We start from the raw sequence: 17,606 nt of genomic DNA, 5'->3' as shown, positions 1-17,606 counted from the left end.
GTTTTTACCATAGGGAGGCTTTACATTAAGGTGTAGCATGGGAGAGGAATAGTGCATTCATGAGTTAGGAAGAATAACATGGTATTTGTAAAAGGATATCTATGATTTATCACCTAGACTTTGTGGTCTAGAGTGTTTTGTTTTACTGCAATTGTAGTTTTTAGTATCTACCAAAGAAGACTCATTTATGGAAATCTTCAATGGACGCAACATCATTCATGCCAAAGTATTAAGAAAGTTGTTGTAGGTGTTTAAAAAAGATGAAAAACTCTTTAGAGGCATATATATTAAGACAAATTTTGTGACGTGAGCTTTTAGTGGAGGATTTGTATTCTACTCTAGTATCTTAATAGATCAATGTATTCTATTCTCCTCTTGGTAAGTTGTCTAGTTATATATTATAGTTTGTGGTAGTTTGTTATACAAGAATACAATTTTGGTAAGTTTTTTTGCTTAAAGTACAAACTTTAAGGTCCATTATATGCATTTTATATAGTTGGATAATCTTGTAAGTATGTATAAGGTTTAAGGTACCCAAAATACTCTATTATATATGTATACGTGTTTTTGTCAATAAAAAAAACAAATATAATTATACAAAGGATAAAAACACATGTGATAGTAAGAGCCTACTTAGTTTTAAATGACAGGTATATAAACATCTTTTCTCATGTTCATACATCACCTTGGTATTTAACGCTAACCACAAAAAAAAAAAAAAAATCAATTGAACCACAAGGTTCAATCTATAGTCTGTTTTTAATTTGAGATTTGAATCTCTTAAGAGATCATAGACATTCTATTCCATGGGGTTCTTAAATTTATTCACGACTTCCCCCACTTGTGTTCTAAATTATTAAAATATTTTCTTCACGTTTTTTAATAATAGTTTATTTGTATCAATTTCCTGAGAGGGTTGTTTTATTTCGTACTTGCTTTCGTTACAAAGGTCTTTTTCATCACAATATATGTTGAATCATTTGGAGATATTTTTAAGACAATTTTAAGTGGGTGTAACTTCGTTGTAAGCAAAACAGTTATGGCTACCCTCATGTCATTGTTTATGTTCCAACCAAAACATTCTACTAAATGTTATAAAAAGTAATTTTATGTATTTTAAATTTGCTCACTTACATTGTAAAAAAAGTTCTTGATTCTCAAGAAAGCTACATTCTTATTCTATCTAACTACACTATATCTTCTCTTAATTCTTTTAGCATTTCAAATATATTCCTAGGAATATAAAAAAAAACATTAAAAATACATAAAAACTCAATCTCTTATTTTTAGGTATATTTATAAATAAACATTTCAAATATGATATTTTTAAGGATGTGATTCATGAGACTGCATTATTATAATTTTGAACCATCATTCTCATATCTAAAAAGGATTTATAAACGTCACAACATAATGCCATAATTTAAACTAATATATTAAACTAGATTTAAGGTAAAACTATTACAAGATATTATCATAAAGGAATTAATTAATATATAAGAAGTGATTCACTCTAACATTGCCTTAATAAAAGGTAATTTAAAGCAAATACATGGCTAAAAGGAGTTACCACAACTTTTTGATGATTTACCTAACTATTGTTGGAAGGGATATATTACAACAAGATATGGTGGGTCGTGGGATAGATTGATATATCGTTGGTTGTTGTTGGTTGCAAACAATTGTTTCTTAATATATGTGAAATCTATGAAACAAGAAAAGATGCATTGATTTGGCTTTTATCAAATCATTGTACAGTAATATTGCTTGATATAAATCAGTCCAATTTCTGGTCGAAGTCATTCAGGATGTTTTTTGATGACGATGATGATGGTGAGTTCATAAAGGTGGTGAGAAAAATGGTGACTGTCTTCAACAGTATATCATACATGTTATGTTACTACAAAAGTAGAAATTTTTTTGAACAAGGGTTTATAAGCTTTTGGAAAAAGTGTTGTTTAAAAGGATGTTTAAACTCTGGTTATGGTTATTGTATTTCTCATTTTCAGATACCACTTGTTATGACAAGATGAAAAGAAACAGATTAAGAGGGGTTTCACTGGGGAGAACAACACCAATGAGACCTGAGTCCAATCACATAAGGCATTGACACCACTCTCAACCCAAAACCTTAAGGCAATGGGTTTATGGGTCTTTATGCTTATATAGTGTTATACTTTCTTATTTCTGGTCAATGTGGGACTTAGACTCACACTTGGATTCTTAACAGTTATAATAGTTATTAATGGAATATCTGTTTTTTTCTTTGGTATGGGACATGGTGTTAAAAAAGTTTATCTGTCAAAAATTTAAGTGTAAGTCTAAGTCTTATATTAAGTAAAAATGAGAAAGTTAAATGGTATATATCTATTATTTTAAAATTTTAGGTTAGAGATTGTGTTAATTCCTTAAATGTGTATTAGAGATTTCGGTAATGGGCACAATTTTGTTATAAATCACTTGTAATAAAATTTTGTATTTTCTTCGTACTTTTTTATTAAAAGGTTAATCTTACACCGTTGCATATTTTAGTGGTTGTTCTCTATATTCATGGATGAAAAATCCAGATTTTTATGCAATTTGGCGGTTTATTTAGGGAGAAAATAAGAGATTTGGGAAAATGAGATTTCACTACAAGGAATTTTTAATAAATTTTAACATAAGATAATAATTGTGTTCATGATAATGTTAATTTTTATCGAAATGTTATATCAGTTAGGTTCAACATCTAATCAAATTAAGTTATTATAAAACCGTAATAAAAACTATCAAATCATAGGGGAAAACATGTCTTTCTTGTTTAATATTCAGTAGGTACTACATTCAAACTTTTAAACTTTTAAAGATCACAAAATTTGATGAATGTTAAAATACATCATATCTTAAGAAATCAATCATATACATAATCCTAACAGACGTAGAAAAATGCTTGAAAAAGTAAATAAAATGTATATAAGAAGCTTTTTTCTATCTAATTAAAAATTAATCAAAGTTATTATTATCGTTATATATAGGTTAAATTACTTTTTTTGTCCATCTATTTGTTAAGTAATATTAGTTTGGTCCTCAATTTTTTTTTTATCTCAATTTAGTCCTCATTTTCTTAAAAATGATTCAATTTGGTTATCGTTGTTAATTTTGACCAAACGGTGTTAAGTCAATGTTACATGTCAATTTCTGATTTTTTTTGAATTTTTTTATTTTTTATGTGTCACGGGTTAAAATGATTCAATTTGGTCCCTATATTTGTTTTAATTTCAATTTAGTCACAATTTTTGTAAAAATGAAGTAATATTATACTCATTAAATTGACACTCAATTTAGAATTTAGTTTTTGTATAAATCTTGTGATGATATTCTTACTAAAATTGACATTTTTATTAAATATTTGTAGAAATATTTTTAAACAAGATTTTAGTTTTATTATTAAACAAAGTTAAACCCCAAACTTAATTTCAACAATTAGCAATTTTGTCATCATATATAAAGACATCAAGTGTATCATATTATACAAACTTAATGAAGATTAAAAATCAAATAACTTGTCACACATAAGTTTTGGAACTAAATTTAAAGTTTAAAACAAAAACCAAAGTTTAATGTTTTGTATAGAATTTAAAGTTAATTTAAAATATTTCTATAAATATTTAATAAAAATGTTAATTTTAGTAAGAATATGAACATAAGATTTATAAAAAGGTAAATTGAGTGTCAATTTAAAGAGGAACAATATTGCTTCATTTTTACAAAAAATTGGGACTAAATTGAAACTAAAAACAAATAAAGGAACCAAATTGAATTATTTTGACACGTGACACAAAGTGACACGTGTAAAAAATTTAAAAAAATAGAAAAAATCAAAATTTGACACATGACGTTGACTTTAACACCGTCTAGTCAAACTAACGGTAAGGAATAAATTGAATCATTTTTATGAAAATGAGGATCAAATTGAGATAAAAGAAAACTTGAGGACCAAACTGATATTATTTGATAAATAGAAGGACTAAAGGAGCAATTTAACCTTATATATATTACTGAAAATTTATGCACATATGTTTTATTTTTTTAATTTTAAAAGTAAATATAAATAATTTTTAAAATTCTATTATAAATAATTTTTATTTATTTTTGTAAATAATGTTTATCATAATCAAGTCTATTCTTTACTAATATTTATATATCAATTTGGTCTAACTCAGAATACTTGCCTTTAGCTCGCATAAGTGAGAATAAAAAAGAACTCTGAGTTAAAAAACTAATAAAAAAAAAGTTTACAAGATAAAAATAGAAATAAAAGTTTCATGGATCATGCTAACTCTGTATGAATGAATCGGTCTCAGGTCAAAATACACAGGTTAGACTTTTATGAAGTGTTACTCACACATTTATATACTTCTTTCTTTTTATATATGTGGAACTCATACATTTATATACAAACATATAGTTTTTTTTTTCAAACACATTATTCATTAATACTTATATAAAAAAATAAATTCAAATAGACTCCTTCACAAATATGTTTTTGACATCTTTAAAAATTACTATTGTTAAAAAAATCAAAATTATTCAATAATAGCTTTTTAAAAAATTATTTTTAACTAATTTAAAAATAATTTCATATACTTTTAACATTAAGGATAATTCAGTAGTCTTTATTATTATATTTAAAAATAAATTATCTATTACATCAATAAAATCATTCTAAAACTTCTACAAACTTTATCTTCAAATTCATTCACTTTTATCTTTAAATTCTTTAAAAAAACACAAAAATTTTATCCTCAAATTCATGTATCACTTTCTTTCAAATTCATTTTACGAGAATGATATTTTGACTAACTTTTAATCCATCATCTGAATCATTCTTAGATCATCACATCATATAACTAAAAAAATAGAAATAGATAATTGAAGGATGATTGGAGTGATGGATCGAAAGTGAGTAAAAAACCGTTAGTCAAAATATATATTTTCCTTCATTTTAACAAAATAACACATAGACATTGTCAATTTTTTCTATTCCTTTTGCCCAAATTATATCATTCTACTTTAGGTATTACTCTCATATTTAATGTTTTCCCCAAATTTATGCAAAGCAGCTGCTATCCATCTTTCTGAAATAATATATTAGATGTAAAATATGTCCAAACAATGTTCAGAAGAATTGTTCGACATCTAACACCATTTTGGCTATGAAGTTGACCATTCATGTCAGACAATAACTCCCATGTAAAACTTATTGATGTATTAATAAATGAATTATTAGTTTAAATTAAATATTTTTTTATTTTTATGTCATTTTATGTTTAAATATGAATTTTTATATATTTAATACATTACATAGTTGTTAAACTAAACAAACGATTTCAGAGTAATATATAATTATTACGTTCAACAATTAGATCTTTTCCTTAATATCATTTTTGTGACCTAAAAATGTATTAATAATGTAAACCTTGATTTAATTATAATGTATATTTATGTATTACAATTTTAATTATAATGTATTTCTATATATTTAATATATTATAATTAATTTTTTATTTATTACTAAATTTAATTATATAAAATAAATATCTAATTTTGTATGTTATTTTTTCTTCTTTTAATGTTCTTTTTTTTTCTAATTCTATCCTATCGATCTACAATTGTCACATTTTGTCTGGTTCTTGGCCCAATAGACCCCAATAAAAGTTCTTTGTTGCGGTCAACGCTGCATAACATAAGTCATGATCCACAAAACCAAAGTCCAAATCCTAATCAGTGAAATTTATCTTTATAAAAATCTAAAATACTTTATAATAAAATATTCATTGGTCAAGATTTATTTTTAAGCTTTACTAAACTTTTTCTACCAACTTTAATTAAACTATTTTCGGTCAATATTACTTTAAAAAAATTTCAGTCGACATAATCAAATGTAAACATAAATTAACCTTAACCAATAAAAGTTGAAGGTAATATTACCATTAATTCAAAATTAATCTATTAGTAAAAAAATTGATCGACGTTAATGGGAGAAACTTAGTAGCTTTAATAAAAAAATATATATTATAAGAATGAAATAGAATAAAAAAGTTGAATTAAAATTCTTTTAACCTTTATGCTTTTAGTCTTTAAATTTTAACATTAAAATTATTTTTTTCCAAAATTTTTATATATTTTGATCTCAAAATTTAAAAAATTAATAGATATTATTATTTTAACCCATCTAAATATATCATATAAATTAATTTGATCACAAATTTTTACAAATTTCATTCTATACTCTACCCTAAAATCATCTCTAAATCTTTTAATAAGAACCAACTTCACCTGGTAATTCATATCTCTTTCCCTCTCTTTTCCGCAACAACTTCATCCTCTAATATTTTCCTGTCTTTTCCTTCTTCTTTTCAAAATCCATCTATAAAAAACAAAAACAAAAACAAAAAAAACACTACAATATGTACTTAAATATAGTTTGATCTAAACCAACGTGGTGAATTTAAAATGGAAGGAAGCGTTTATGATTGAGAGTGGAAAAATGCATTGGGCATTGAAGTGTTTTAGGTGGTCACGAGGCGAATGCTTCGTCACCTACCCAACCCACCCTGCTATTAATTTCTTTCATCCAACAACCCTTTCTTCCTCGTAACCACTTTTCCATGACTCTGCTGCGACCTCTTGCCATCTTCTTCCTCTTCGTTGCTCTCTACTGTGGGCTGGACCCCTTCCACCACAGCCCAATAGCCCATTTCCCGGAATTCCAGACCAAGAGGGTGGACTTGCCGTCATGGTCCGACTTTCCCGCCGACCAAGACAAACATAATCTGTTGCAGAAGTCCGAGATTAAGTTCCTGAACCAGGTGCAGGGACCAGAGAGCATTGCCTTCGATCCTCTTGGTCGTGGCCCTTACACTGGTCTTGCTGATGGAAGAATCGTCTTCTGGAACTCTCACTCTTGGGTTGACTTTGCTTATACCTCTCCCAATAGGTACTACCTACCTCACTTCACTCCCTCACTTTACTACACTACTCTTCTTAACTAGGTTTATAAAAATGTTCAAATTCCCAATTTAAATTTGTTGCCCGTTTTAATTCTGCTCTGTAGTTTCGTAATAGGAAATGAAAATCCCTTTTTTTTTTTCTCTTAGTGGATTACGTGATTGATTATACCCCTTCTTTCTTTTCTACACCGTTCCTGCAATTTTGTTATGCATGAAGTAAGATGGGCACATGATCTCATACATCGTAGGACAGTTTTATTAATGGTATTATATGGTTTTTGTGCATTTTATATGATTAGTACTTTTTTATGTAACTATTTTTTTTGTGATAGAAAAGTGTTTTTTAGTTTAGCTATTGAAAATATCAAATGCAGATGGTGGTTTGACGCAATTCTGTGGGATTTTTTTATCCAATTGGATGACGGTGTTTGAAATGCATAAGAAAAGAAAAGTAATATTTAGATTTAATTATGTCTATTTAGAGACACGGAAGAGCCTCCTTTTGCAAACTTTGTCTTATAATATTATTGGCTTTTTAAAGAGACATGTGAGTTTAAAACTGACTTTGTTGTAGCAACAACTTGAATCTTATAATATGTAACACGTCGTTGAAGTTGAGGATGTTGGAAAGATTTTAATAAAAGTTGGTTGTCTAGGCTAGGCTTTTATGACTCAACTTCCTCCGATATCGTCTTTTTTCTTTTCTTTTTTCAGTATTTTGTATTTTGGCCTTTATTAGAACTTAAACAATTTATCAGATGCACAAACTTTAGAGTGTCACTGGTCATTGATCCATTGAGCTCGTAATCTCAATAAAATTAGTAATAATAAATATATAAAATTAACGAGAGAGGAACCAAGCCAGTAATTCGGCTGTGCGACAATTATTTTAATATAGGAATATTAACAACGTTAGAATATTTGGGGGGTGACCTTGCACCTGTGGGTGACCCCGTTCCCTTTGTCACTTTGAAAATAAGTTTTTCTAACGATGAAAAGTTTGTAACTTAACAGCCTATTTCAAATCCATCATAGCTGCATTCATAGATGAATGGCTTAATTGGATAAAATCTATGAATTCTTTACTTGAAGATGTTAACAGAACTATCAATGCAAGCCTTTAGTCTGTGATTTTCTACCCCACACATCATATTCCATGATACTGTTGTGAGACGCTACCTTCTTGTGACATGATTGATGGACCTTACATGCCAGTGTCATTTTGTAATTAAGTTTAAACACAAATCTTTATCATTTGAGTGATGACTAAATGTTAACCTTTTCCCTCATCCAGATTGTGGCTAAGTTTGCATACAATACCATTTCCACTTTATGGTTATGATTTGTTTCTAAACACAGGTCGGAGATATGTAACCCTGTAGCATCTGCAACCCCATTTAGTTATGTGAAGACTGAGCATATCTGTGGAAGGCCTTTGGGGCTCAGATTTGACAAGAAAACAGGTGATTTGTTCATTGCTGATGCATATTTTGGGCTCTTGAAGGTGGGGCCTGAGGGTGGCTTAGCAACATCTCTTGTAACTGAGGCTGAAGGAATTCCACTGAAATTCACTAATGATGTTGATGTTGATGGGGAAGGGAATGTTTATTTTACAGAGAGCAGTGCTCATTATCAGAGGAGGTAGGATTTTGATCGTTATCAGAGTTGCAAGTTTTTATTTTGTCACCGTTTTGGATAAAAGTATTCTAACATAATTATAATGTACCACTGCTGAAAAGGGAATACTGATACCATAATGAGGAATGTTGAACTCTCATGTTGCCACACATCACATTATAGAAGTGTTACATTAGTATGTGTTAATGGAGGTGTGGGCATGATATTATTGGGAAGTGTTATACACTTTAGTCGATAACTATAAATACACCATTGGGTTCTTTTTGTTTCTAAATCATACTCAGTTAAAAGAAATGACATGTTTAAAATGTTTGTAAAGGTTATTATTGCTGGAGTTTATGGGAGTCCTACACTTTATAGAAATGAGAAATTTGAATAATATAGGAGAAAGATCCAATCTACTACCTCAGGGCTTGGAATTTTAAAATGCTTATTCTTTATTGTTTCATCTGTTTTGTTGTAGTGATTCTGACATAATTGTTGTACAGGAATTTCCTTCAGCTGGTATTCTCTGGGGATGACAGTGGCAGGGTTTTGAAATACAATCTAGCCACTAAGGAAACCACTGTTCTTTTTAGGAACATTCAATTCCCAAATGGCATTACCTTAAGCAAGGATGGTTCCTTCTTTGTCTTTTGTGAAGGGGTTGTTGGCAGGTAAATCTAATATATCATGTTTCAGCATTTTCTATGCTAACCTTTTGTGTAGAATTTCTTATATGTTCTTAAAGCAAAAAAGGTTTCTGGCTTTTTTTTTTTTTTTCTGTTTCACAATGGGATCTTGTAATATTTGGTCTTTAACCAAGCTGAATGACGCCATGTGATTCATATAGTCAACCTTATCATCAACGTGTTTTCCACTTGCTTAAATCTTAATACAAAATCAAAATGCTACACTTCTAATTACAAAAAACTTCTCTTGCTTTGAAGAACCTATGAATTTCTCCCAAACTTTGTTATTTACCACCTTTACATGAGCATACTTTATACTCAATTCGGCATAAGAAATTTAGTTCTTATTTATTCAAAGCCTAATACTAATAGATTTCTCTAGGTTGCAAATGATGAAAATCCAGTTTATTGATTGTTGCTGTTAGCTGATGGCAATTACTTCTATATCTGAATTCAAGTTACTGCAAAAGTTACCTTCTCAAACCATTTCTTGTTATGTAGGTTACGTAAATACTGGCTGAAAGGAGAAAAGGCTGGGACTTCAGAGATTTTAGCCATCCTACCTGGATTTCCTGACAATGTGAGAGTCAATGAAAATGGTGATTTTTGGGTAGCTCTTCATTGTAGAAGGTATTTGTATCCATACTATTGTGGTCTGTACCCAAAGATAAGGAAAATCATACTCAAGCTTCCTATACCAATAAAATTTCATTACATGCTACAAATAGGAGGTCACCTACATGCAGTAGTTATTAAGTATAGCCCTGAAGGTAGAATTTTGCAGATATTGGAAGACAGTGAGGGGAAAGTTGTTAAAGCGGTAAGTGAGGTGGAGGAAAAGGATGGTAGACTATGGATAGGAAGTGTTCTCATGCCTTTTGTTGCAGTGTACAACTTGAAATGAAGCTCTTTAGATTCTCTTTGCTATGTTGTTGACTTGGCAATTGAAGAGGGTTTTGATTCAACATTATCAATAATGGATCTTAAATTCCTCGTTTGAAATTGAAATGCTGTGCTGTAACGAGTTTTGCTTCCACATTACATTACACTGCTGGTGTTTTCATTGATAAACATTTATACTTATCATTTGTGGCTACTAGTGTTTTCATTGATTAGCAAAATGAACAATGAATGCCCAAAATATTACTTTGGTTTGGTTTGATATTCGAAATTGTCAACTTATATGAATTGGTATTCAATGAACTTAACTGCAACGGAAGTACATAACAAGTTTAATATTGTGACCGTGTCTAAAAGGTTAATGTAATTCTGTGCTAGCGAGAAGATTGAAAGTAAATATTATTTGAAAGATTTAAAAGAAGATAGTAAAAATGCGGATTCGTTTGAAACTCTCTTCAACTTTTGGAAGTTATTTTGTCCAATCTGAAAATCATTTTTGGCTTTCAAATTTGGATGGTCTGAAAATTAATTTGAAAGTCAATGACCTTTGGGTGTTTTGTACAAAAAAGAAGGTATTTTCCACAATCTCCAAGTCAATCTGGACACTTAAAAAAAAAGTTTGTAATTATGATGCATGGATACAATACGCGTATGAGATATAACAAGTATCTAATACATTGATACGTTTATTTTAAAAATAATAAGATACGATGTGTAATAGATACGTGATATATGAATATTGAAAAATGTATAATAATTCTTAAAAACATAATAAATATATGATTGTTATTGTATGAATCCAAATTAAAACCTTAATAGCTAATGTTAATGACCAATTTATAAGCCAATTTATAATAGAAACTATATTAGTTACCAATTTATAGACCAATTCTAATTTTTTGAACTATTTTAGTTGTCAATAATGTTTAATTTATAAATTGGTACCTAAATTGGTCACTATAGTGACTAATTATTTTTTGTCATTAAAATTAATCATTATTAAAAAAATTTCTTGTAGTCGACTACGATTTTATAAATTAAATACTTCGTTGATAAGTATTGATAGAATATTCTAAAGTGTCAGACATGGATACGTGATCCAAGTTGAAATATCGGTACATCTTAGGTTCGTAGATTGTGCAATGGAGATATCATTTGTGGCTCCCGAAAAGTGTTTTTTTCTAGTGCATAATTTAGAAGCTTCTAGATTATATAATTCTAGAATTATATTGTACATCTTGTTTTCACAATTTATAAAGGATAAAATAGGAATTTTATATTCATGAGGATGAAGGACAAAAATATGGAGATGCAGGAGAATTCGCAGTAAAAATATTGTGCAAGGACCATGGGTTTTTTCCTCTTACACCCCATTATTATTAATTGCACTTCATATTAACCAAAAAAAACTAAAATACCTTTTTAACTGCACCATGCCTGGCAGCTGCTGGGTCTCCCCACCTCTCCTAAACTTCTCCCGGTCTTCGGTACCGTATTGCTGATGTAGCCATTGTCATCTTGATATAGTCTCCATTCTACTATGTCAGAGGAAAACTAAGAAAAGAGGGTTCATTTTGAAAAAAAGAAAGAAAAAAACTCATTATGAAAGCTATTATTTATGTATCAAAAAGTTTATTCTAAAAATTTTATTATAAAAAACTCATTTCAAAACGCATTTATGTTGAGCCTAGCTTGTGTGTGTTGAGCCTAGCTTGCATAACAAAGGAGAAAATAAAAATAAACTTAAAGTAAAGTAGGTGCAGAATTTTTCACTTAAAAACTAAATTGAATGCATGAATGAAACTAATTAAGAGGTGGAAGTCTAATACAAAATGCATGATATATGGAATATAATGGGAATGGTAAGCTAAATTTAAAGTAAAATGAATAGCATCATAGCTGGATATAATGAAATCACTAAAATAGAATTGTGCTACATGATTTTAGAATTGTTTAAACTGCAAAACTAAATTAAATGCCATAGAATGGACAAGACAGACGAACCTAGAATCAACGCATTTGAAGATTGGAACCACATCAAAACCATTCAGTGATTGGACCAATAATTCCTTCTCCACTCAAGAAGACATCTTGACAAAATATGTCCACTTTGGGGTCGAATAGTTTCTAACAGAAATAATAAGATGTACAGAATCTAGAATTAGTGTACAAGACACAAGAACGCTATTTTACTTTATGCATCTGATCATGAAATTGAATATTCGTTATGTTGAAAGGTGTGTTGAGATTTTAAAAATTCAAACTACAAATGAAAACAAAGAAACTTAAATTGAAATCATAAAGATTGGTAAAACTAGAATGCATATTCACTGAATTAAATTGCAAGGAAAGTTAAGATTCTAACTAGAAAACACAACAAAATTAAACTACATGCATAACTATTGGTCTAAACATAAATCTTATACTGCAAGAACATGAAAATAAATTGCCAAAATGTAAATTAGGCAAGAAAAGAGAGTAATAGAATCTTAACATCTTTGACAATAAAATACAAATGTAAAATTGTACTAACAACAATATTGGCTCAAACGTATTGAGTTCAAAAAAGATAACATATAAAGCGATCACTCAAAATGGATGTCAAGGTCACTTTGTACTCATGAGAACCTTCCTACAATCTTTCTAGTGTATGGTAGTAACAGTCCTTAGTCCCTAGGCTACTTTGCGCTCTAAGAACTTGGGACAACCAACTTGACGAACAAGTTGGTAAATGAAGCATTATACTATCCATGTTATTGTCAACATGAATTGAAAAAAAATGATGTTATCTAATGAAACTAGTGATATCCCAAAGGTGAAATGGGAAAAACTTGAAAAGGAGATACGTAAATATATAAAGCAAAAGGAAATATGAAAATTCATTTTTTTTGCATAAAATTTAATGGCAAATTATGACTATCGTAAAATTTTGTAAAAGTCCTTGTGAAAACGACACTTGTTGAGTTTATTACATCGAATCAGTACACTTTCTAAAGGAAAACCACCACCTAACACTATAAAATATTTGCATATTAGCTACAAAATATTTCTTAGTTATTCTGTAGCTAATCCCTCGCTAACAAGTTTTGCGAAAGATTAACTATCAAATTGCTACAAAATGTTTTTTTTTGCTAAATCGAGGTAGCAAAGTATAGCAAGATATAATTTCTCACTATTTCATGATTAATTCGTCGTTAATCCCTCGCTAATTGAAGTGAGAAAGTTTTATAATTTCTATCTAATTTATAGCTTATTTCTTGCAACTTTGCTCACATTAGTTTGTAGTTAATGTGTCACAACATTTCTCTCAGTAATTCGTAGGAAATTTGTCGCAATTTTGTTATAGCTATTTTGCAGCTTATTTGTTACAATTTCGTTCTCACCAAACAATAGCTAGTTTTTTGCAATTATGTTCTCTTTAATTTGTAGTTAATTTTTCGTAATTTTGTTCTCGTTAATCCATAGTTAATTTCTCGCAATTCTATTCTCACTAATCCGTACCTAATTAGTCACAATTCTATTCTCGCTAATCCTTGACAAATTTTTGGCATCGTTGATAGGGACTTGCAAAAATATTTGGTAGTCTTAATCAATTTCAGATTTTCTTGTGAATCCTTGTAGATATTTATTAGTTTTTAATTATAGTGTTTTGATCTTTTTATGCTTACTTGCCTTGTAGTTACTTATTGTATGCAAGGTTAAAAACTGGTTGAAAAATTGATTCTTTATTCTGAGATAGAGAGAACAACAACGAGAAATAATAGTAAAAGAATTTTTTTTATAATAATTAATATGGGTAAAATCAAAAGTAAACATTACCTGTCTATTGACATATATATCAACAAAATTTAAGGGTATTGTCTGAAGTAAATAATATATAAATTCTGGAAAATGATTGAGAAGAAAAACATAAATAAATATAACGATAAGATCATAACTTTATTTCATTTGAATTAGACATTAAGGGTATAATTAATGACTCAATCCCCTACACAATCAAAGAAAATGTCGGAAAAGAAGGTGAAAAACACCTCAGCATGGATAATCACATAAGCACTCACCGGTGAGGCTACAATGAGCACTTGCTCCTGCTCCGTATTTCTTTGGACAATCAACCAAACAATTATCACTTTCACAATAGTCATATAGTTTCACTTCACACACTTTTCCCTCTATCATTTTCAATGGTCCATCGCTTTCTGTTTCACAAAAGATACATAATATATTCAATGTTAAGCCATTAGTCTCAACTTCAAAAACTTATTTTAAACCAAAAATCAACTTCAAAACATTATATCACATACCAATATCAATGGAAACAACGATTAGAAGGAGTAAAACCAAAGACACCTTCATTTTCTTTCTCTTAACTTTTTTTTTTCAAACACTACTCCTTGCTTCATATATAGATGTATGTATATGTATGTTTTTATGGAATTAATAGCCATGTAATTATTTTATACAAATTTTTAATTTTATCATTAATGTACCTCTGTATATATATTATATCGATGGATATTTCCTATTTAAGTGTTTCAAAAATTATTTATTAGTCAAAGTAAAATTAATGTATATTTTTTTTTAATTTTAGTTATATTAATGTATCTATTTTCAATTTGTATTCTTAATCCAATGATTAAATATTGTATTAAATAAATATATTTTTAAAAATTGCCGATTAAATATATATATATATATATAATTTTTATGTTAAAAAGAATAAAATATAATAATTAATATTTATTTATAAGTAAAATTGGTAGATCTCTCGTAATTAATTTATTATTATTCATTACATCAAATATTCATAAAAAATAAAAATGAAGTTCCAATTTAAGTTGTAAATTTTTTAATGATATCTCAATTGATATAAAAAAAAACTATAAATGACAAATTTAGGAAAAAAATTATGAAAGTTTATAAAGTATTTTATTAATAAAATTTAAATTTTTAAATTGTGAGTAATTATAATTATGTGATAGCATGTTTTAGTTCCTTTTATAATGATTTGGTTGAATGGTAAATGAAGCATGTTATTATCAATATGAATTGTAAAAAAAATGATGTTATCTAATGAAACCAATGATCTCCGAAAGGTGAAAGGGGAAAAAACTGAAAAGCAGCTACATAAATATATAAACAAAGAGAAATATTAAAAGTCATTTTTTTTTCCTATTTTTATGTAAAATTTCATAGTAGATCATAATTATTGTAAAATTTTGCATAACTCAATAACATAAACCTCACATTTACCGGGTAATCTAAAAAACTTGCCCTTTTTATTATTAATTTTTGTTTTATTTGAAGATTTTTTTTCTGTTAAAACAATTTTTATCATCTTATGTGTTCGACTAAGTTTATATTTGAAAAGCTTTCTTAAATATTTACGTTTTTTTTTTCTATATTATCATACTCTTAATTATACATTTGTTGTCTTTCGTTCAATTTCATTCAACCGTCTACCAAATTGTTTCATTTGATTTTTTTTTGTATAATTGTCTTTATTTACTAACTCATTATCATACATGCAACTTTATCACTATAATTGTATACATTAATTTTATTTACTATAATATAATAATTTAATATAATTGCTATGAATTTTTTTATCACCATCGAACATATATTGAAGTTCAAAAGATGAAAGATTTATGTTAAATTTTAATTATTATTAGTTTAATCTTTATTCTTTCTATGATTTTGAGTTAGCAATGTATTATACTTTTTATTAGTGTACAAAAAGAGATTTCATTAGAATGTAAAAAATTGAAGTAAACATACAATTAAAATATTTTTTTAATTTAAATATTTTTTTATAGTTTTTTAAAAAGTATTTTTAAATTTTATGAACTAGGTAACATTAATATTTGCAAATCTAATAAATGTTTTGACTTTTATGAAATTTTATTGGATATTTTAATTTGAAATATATATAATTATATATATTTTTAAAAATATTTGATATTGAAAAAAATAAGAACACCTTCATTATAATATTGAATATTTCATAATATTATGTCTCCTCTACCATATTTTTTTATTATTTTATAAAAATTAATTAATTAATATTGGAACAGTAAAAAAAACATGTACGAGTACATGTATGAGTATATACTCGCTAGTTGTCCTATGAGTGTGAGGATGGAACAAAAATTTGATACCTGTTTGGGTATGAGGATGAAGATAACTTTTTTTTTTCAAAAGATGAGTATAGATAGCGATGTCAAAAAAATTGTGGGTATCTGCGGATAAAACCCGCAATGGGTAGAAAATGAATATTGTAAATGGATACCCACGGGTAACTGGTACGAGTATTTTTAATACCCGCATGTTAGCGGGGCGGGTACGGGTATCATAGTATCCGTACAAATGGATACCCGTACTCGCTATACTATAATTTAAATAAAAATAAAAAAATAAAAAAAATGATTAAAATATTAACATATTGATTATGAATGAATTATTTTTTTGATCAATTAGTTAAAAAAAATCAGTTCTTTGTAAACTGTTATTCAACACTATTTAAATGGATTATTTGGACTTTGTTTAAAATTTATGAATGTTATGTATTGTATTTTATTTGAATATACGATTAAAATATGTTGTTAAATATTTATTTTATTTTTTTGTAAATAGTCACAGGTACGCGTGGATATCCGTAAATATTAAAAAATTATGTGGGTATCCACATAACGAATACTTAACGAATATGAGTACGGGTACAAGATAAATATTATATTTATCCAACGGGTATGATACGGAAGAGCTACTACTCTCTACCCGTTCTGTTAACATCCCTAAGTGTAGATAGTGAAACCCGTCTCCGTCCCATTGTGATCCTTAGTTTTATAATATAACTTTTACTTACAAATTCTAAAAAAATAAGTAAAACAACAAAAAAAAAAAATGAAGAGAGAAAAATATTCTCATTCATTTAACAGGGACTAGAAGTTTAATTTCAAAAATAATTATTTTTACGACAAAAAAATTAATGAAATTAATTATTTAAGTTAAATTTCACATTTAACTTAAATAAAATAAATATTTAACAACATATTTTAATCATATATTCAAATAAATATTTAACAACATATTTTAATCATATATTCAAATAAATATTTATAAATTGTTATTCGACACTATTTAAATGAATTATTTGAACTATTTACGACTATTCAAGAAATTAATTATTTAAGTTAAATTTCACATTTTAAAATAATTTAAGTATATTTAAAAATTTGAAAGTATGATTTTTTTAAAGTAATGTCTTTCAATTACTTTTTTCTAAAGTAATAAAGAAATATAAATGTCATTTACTTTTGCTTTCTTAGAATAAGTCAAAACACGCATTTTAAAATAGAAATAAATAAATACGCATTATTTTTTATTTAAACGTAAATATTGA

General features: G+C 27.6%; 1 protein-coding gene across 1 annotated transcript; it reads left to right on the top strand.

Moving 5' to 3' along the window:
* Positions 1–6,521: 6,521 nt before the first annotated feature.
* LOC114169916 (Calcium-dependent phosphotriesterase superfamily protein) lies at positions 6,522–10,465 on the top strand. Its single transcript, XM_028055311.2, has 4 exons — positions 6,522–6,979; positions 8,352–8,633; positions 9,119–9,286; positions 9,803–10,465. Exons 1-4 carry the CDS (start codon positions 6,651–6,653, stop codon positions 10,203–10,205), a joined length of 1,182 nt encoding a protein of 393 aa, XP_027911112.1. The 5' UTR covers positions 6,522–6,650; the 3' UTR covers positions 10,206–10,465.
* The last annotated feature ends 7,141 nt before the right edge of the window (positions 10,466–17,606 follow it).

This window comes from Vigna unguiculata, chromosome 11, assembly GCF_037176805.1.
Source record: "Vigna unguiculata cultivar grain cowpea cultivar isolate G323 ecotype 2 chromosome 11, ASM3717680v1, whole genome shotgun sequence".
NCBI classification, from domain to species: Eukaryota; Viridiplantae; Streptophyta; class Magnoliopsida; order Fabales; family Fabaceae; genus Vigna; species Vigna unguiculata.
The sequence above is the reverse complement of the archived record's forward strand: the minus strand, read 5'-3'. Positions and strand labels throughout refer to the sequence as shown.

What these genes read in the sequence shown, in the direction of transcription:
- LOC114169916 (XM_028055311.2), top strand. Translation starts at nt 6,651, where the DNA reads ATGACTCTGCTGCGACCTCTTGCCATCTTCTTCCTCTTCGTTGCTCTC. An exon ending in GCTTATACCTCTCCCAATAG is followed by an intron (nt 6,980 to 8,351) that starts GTACTACCTACC and finishes TTCTAAACACAG; the next exon opens with GTCGGAGATATGTAACCCTG. An exon ending in AGTGCTCATTATCAGAGGAG is followed by an intron (nt 8,634 to 9,118) that starts GTAGGATTTTGA and finishes ATTGTTGTACAG; the next exon opens with GAATTTCCTTCAGCTGGTAT.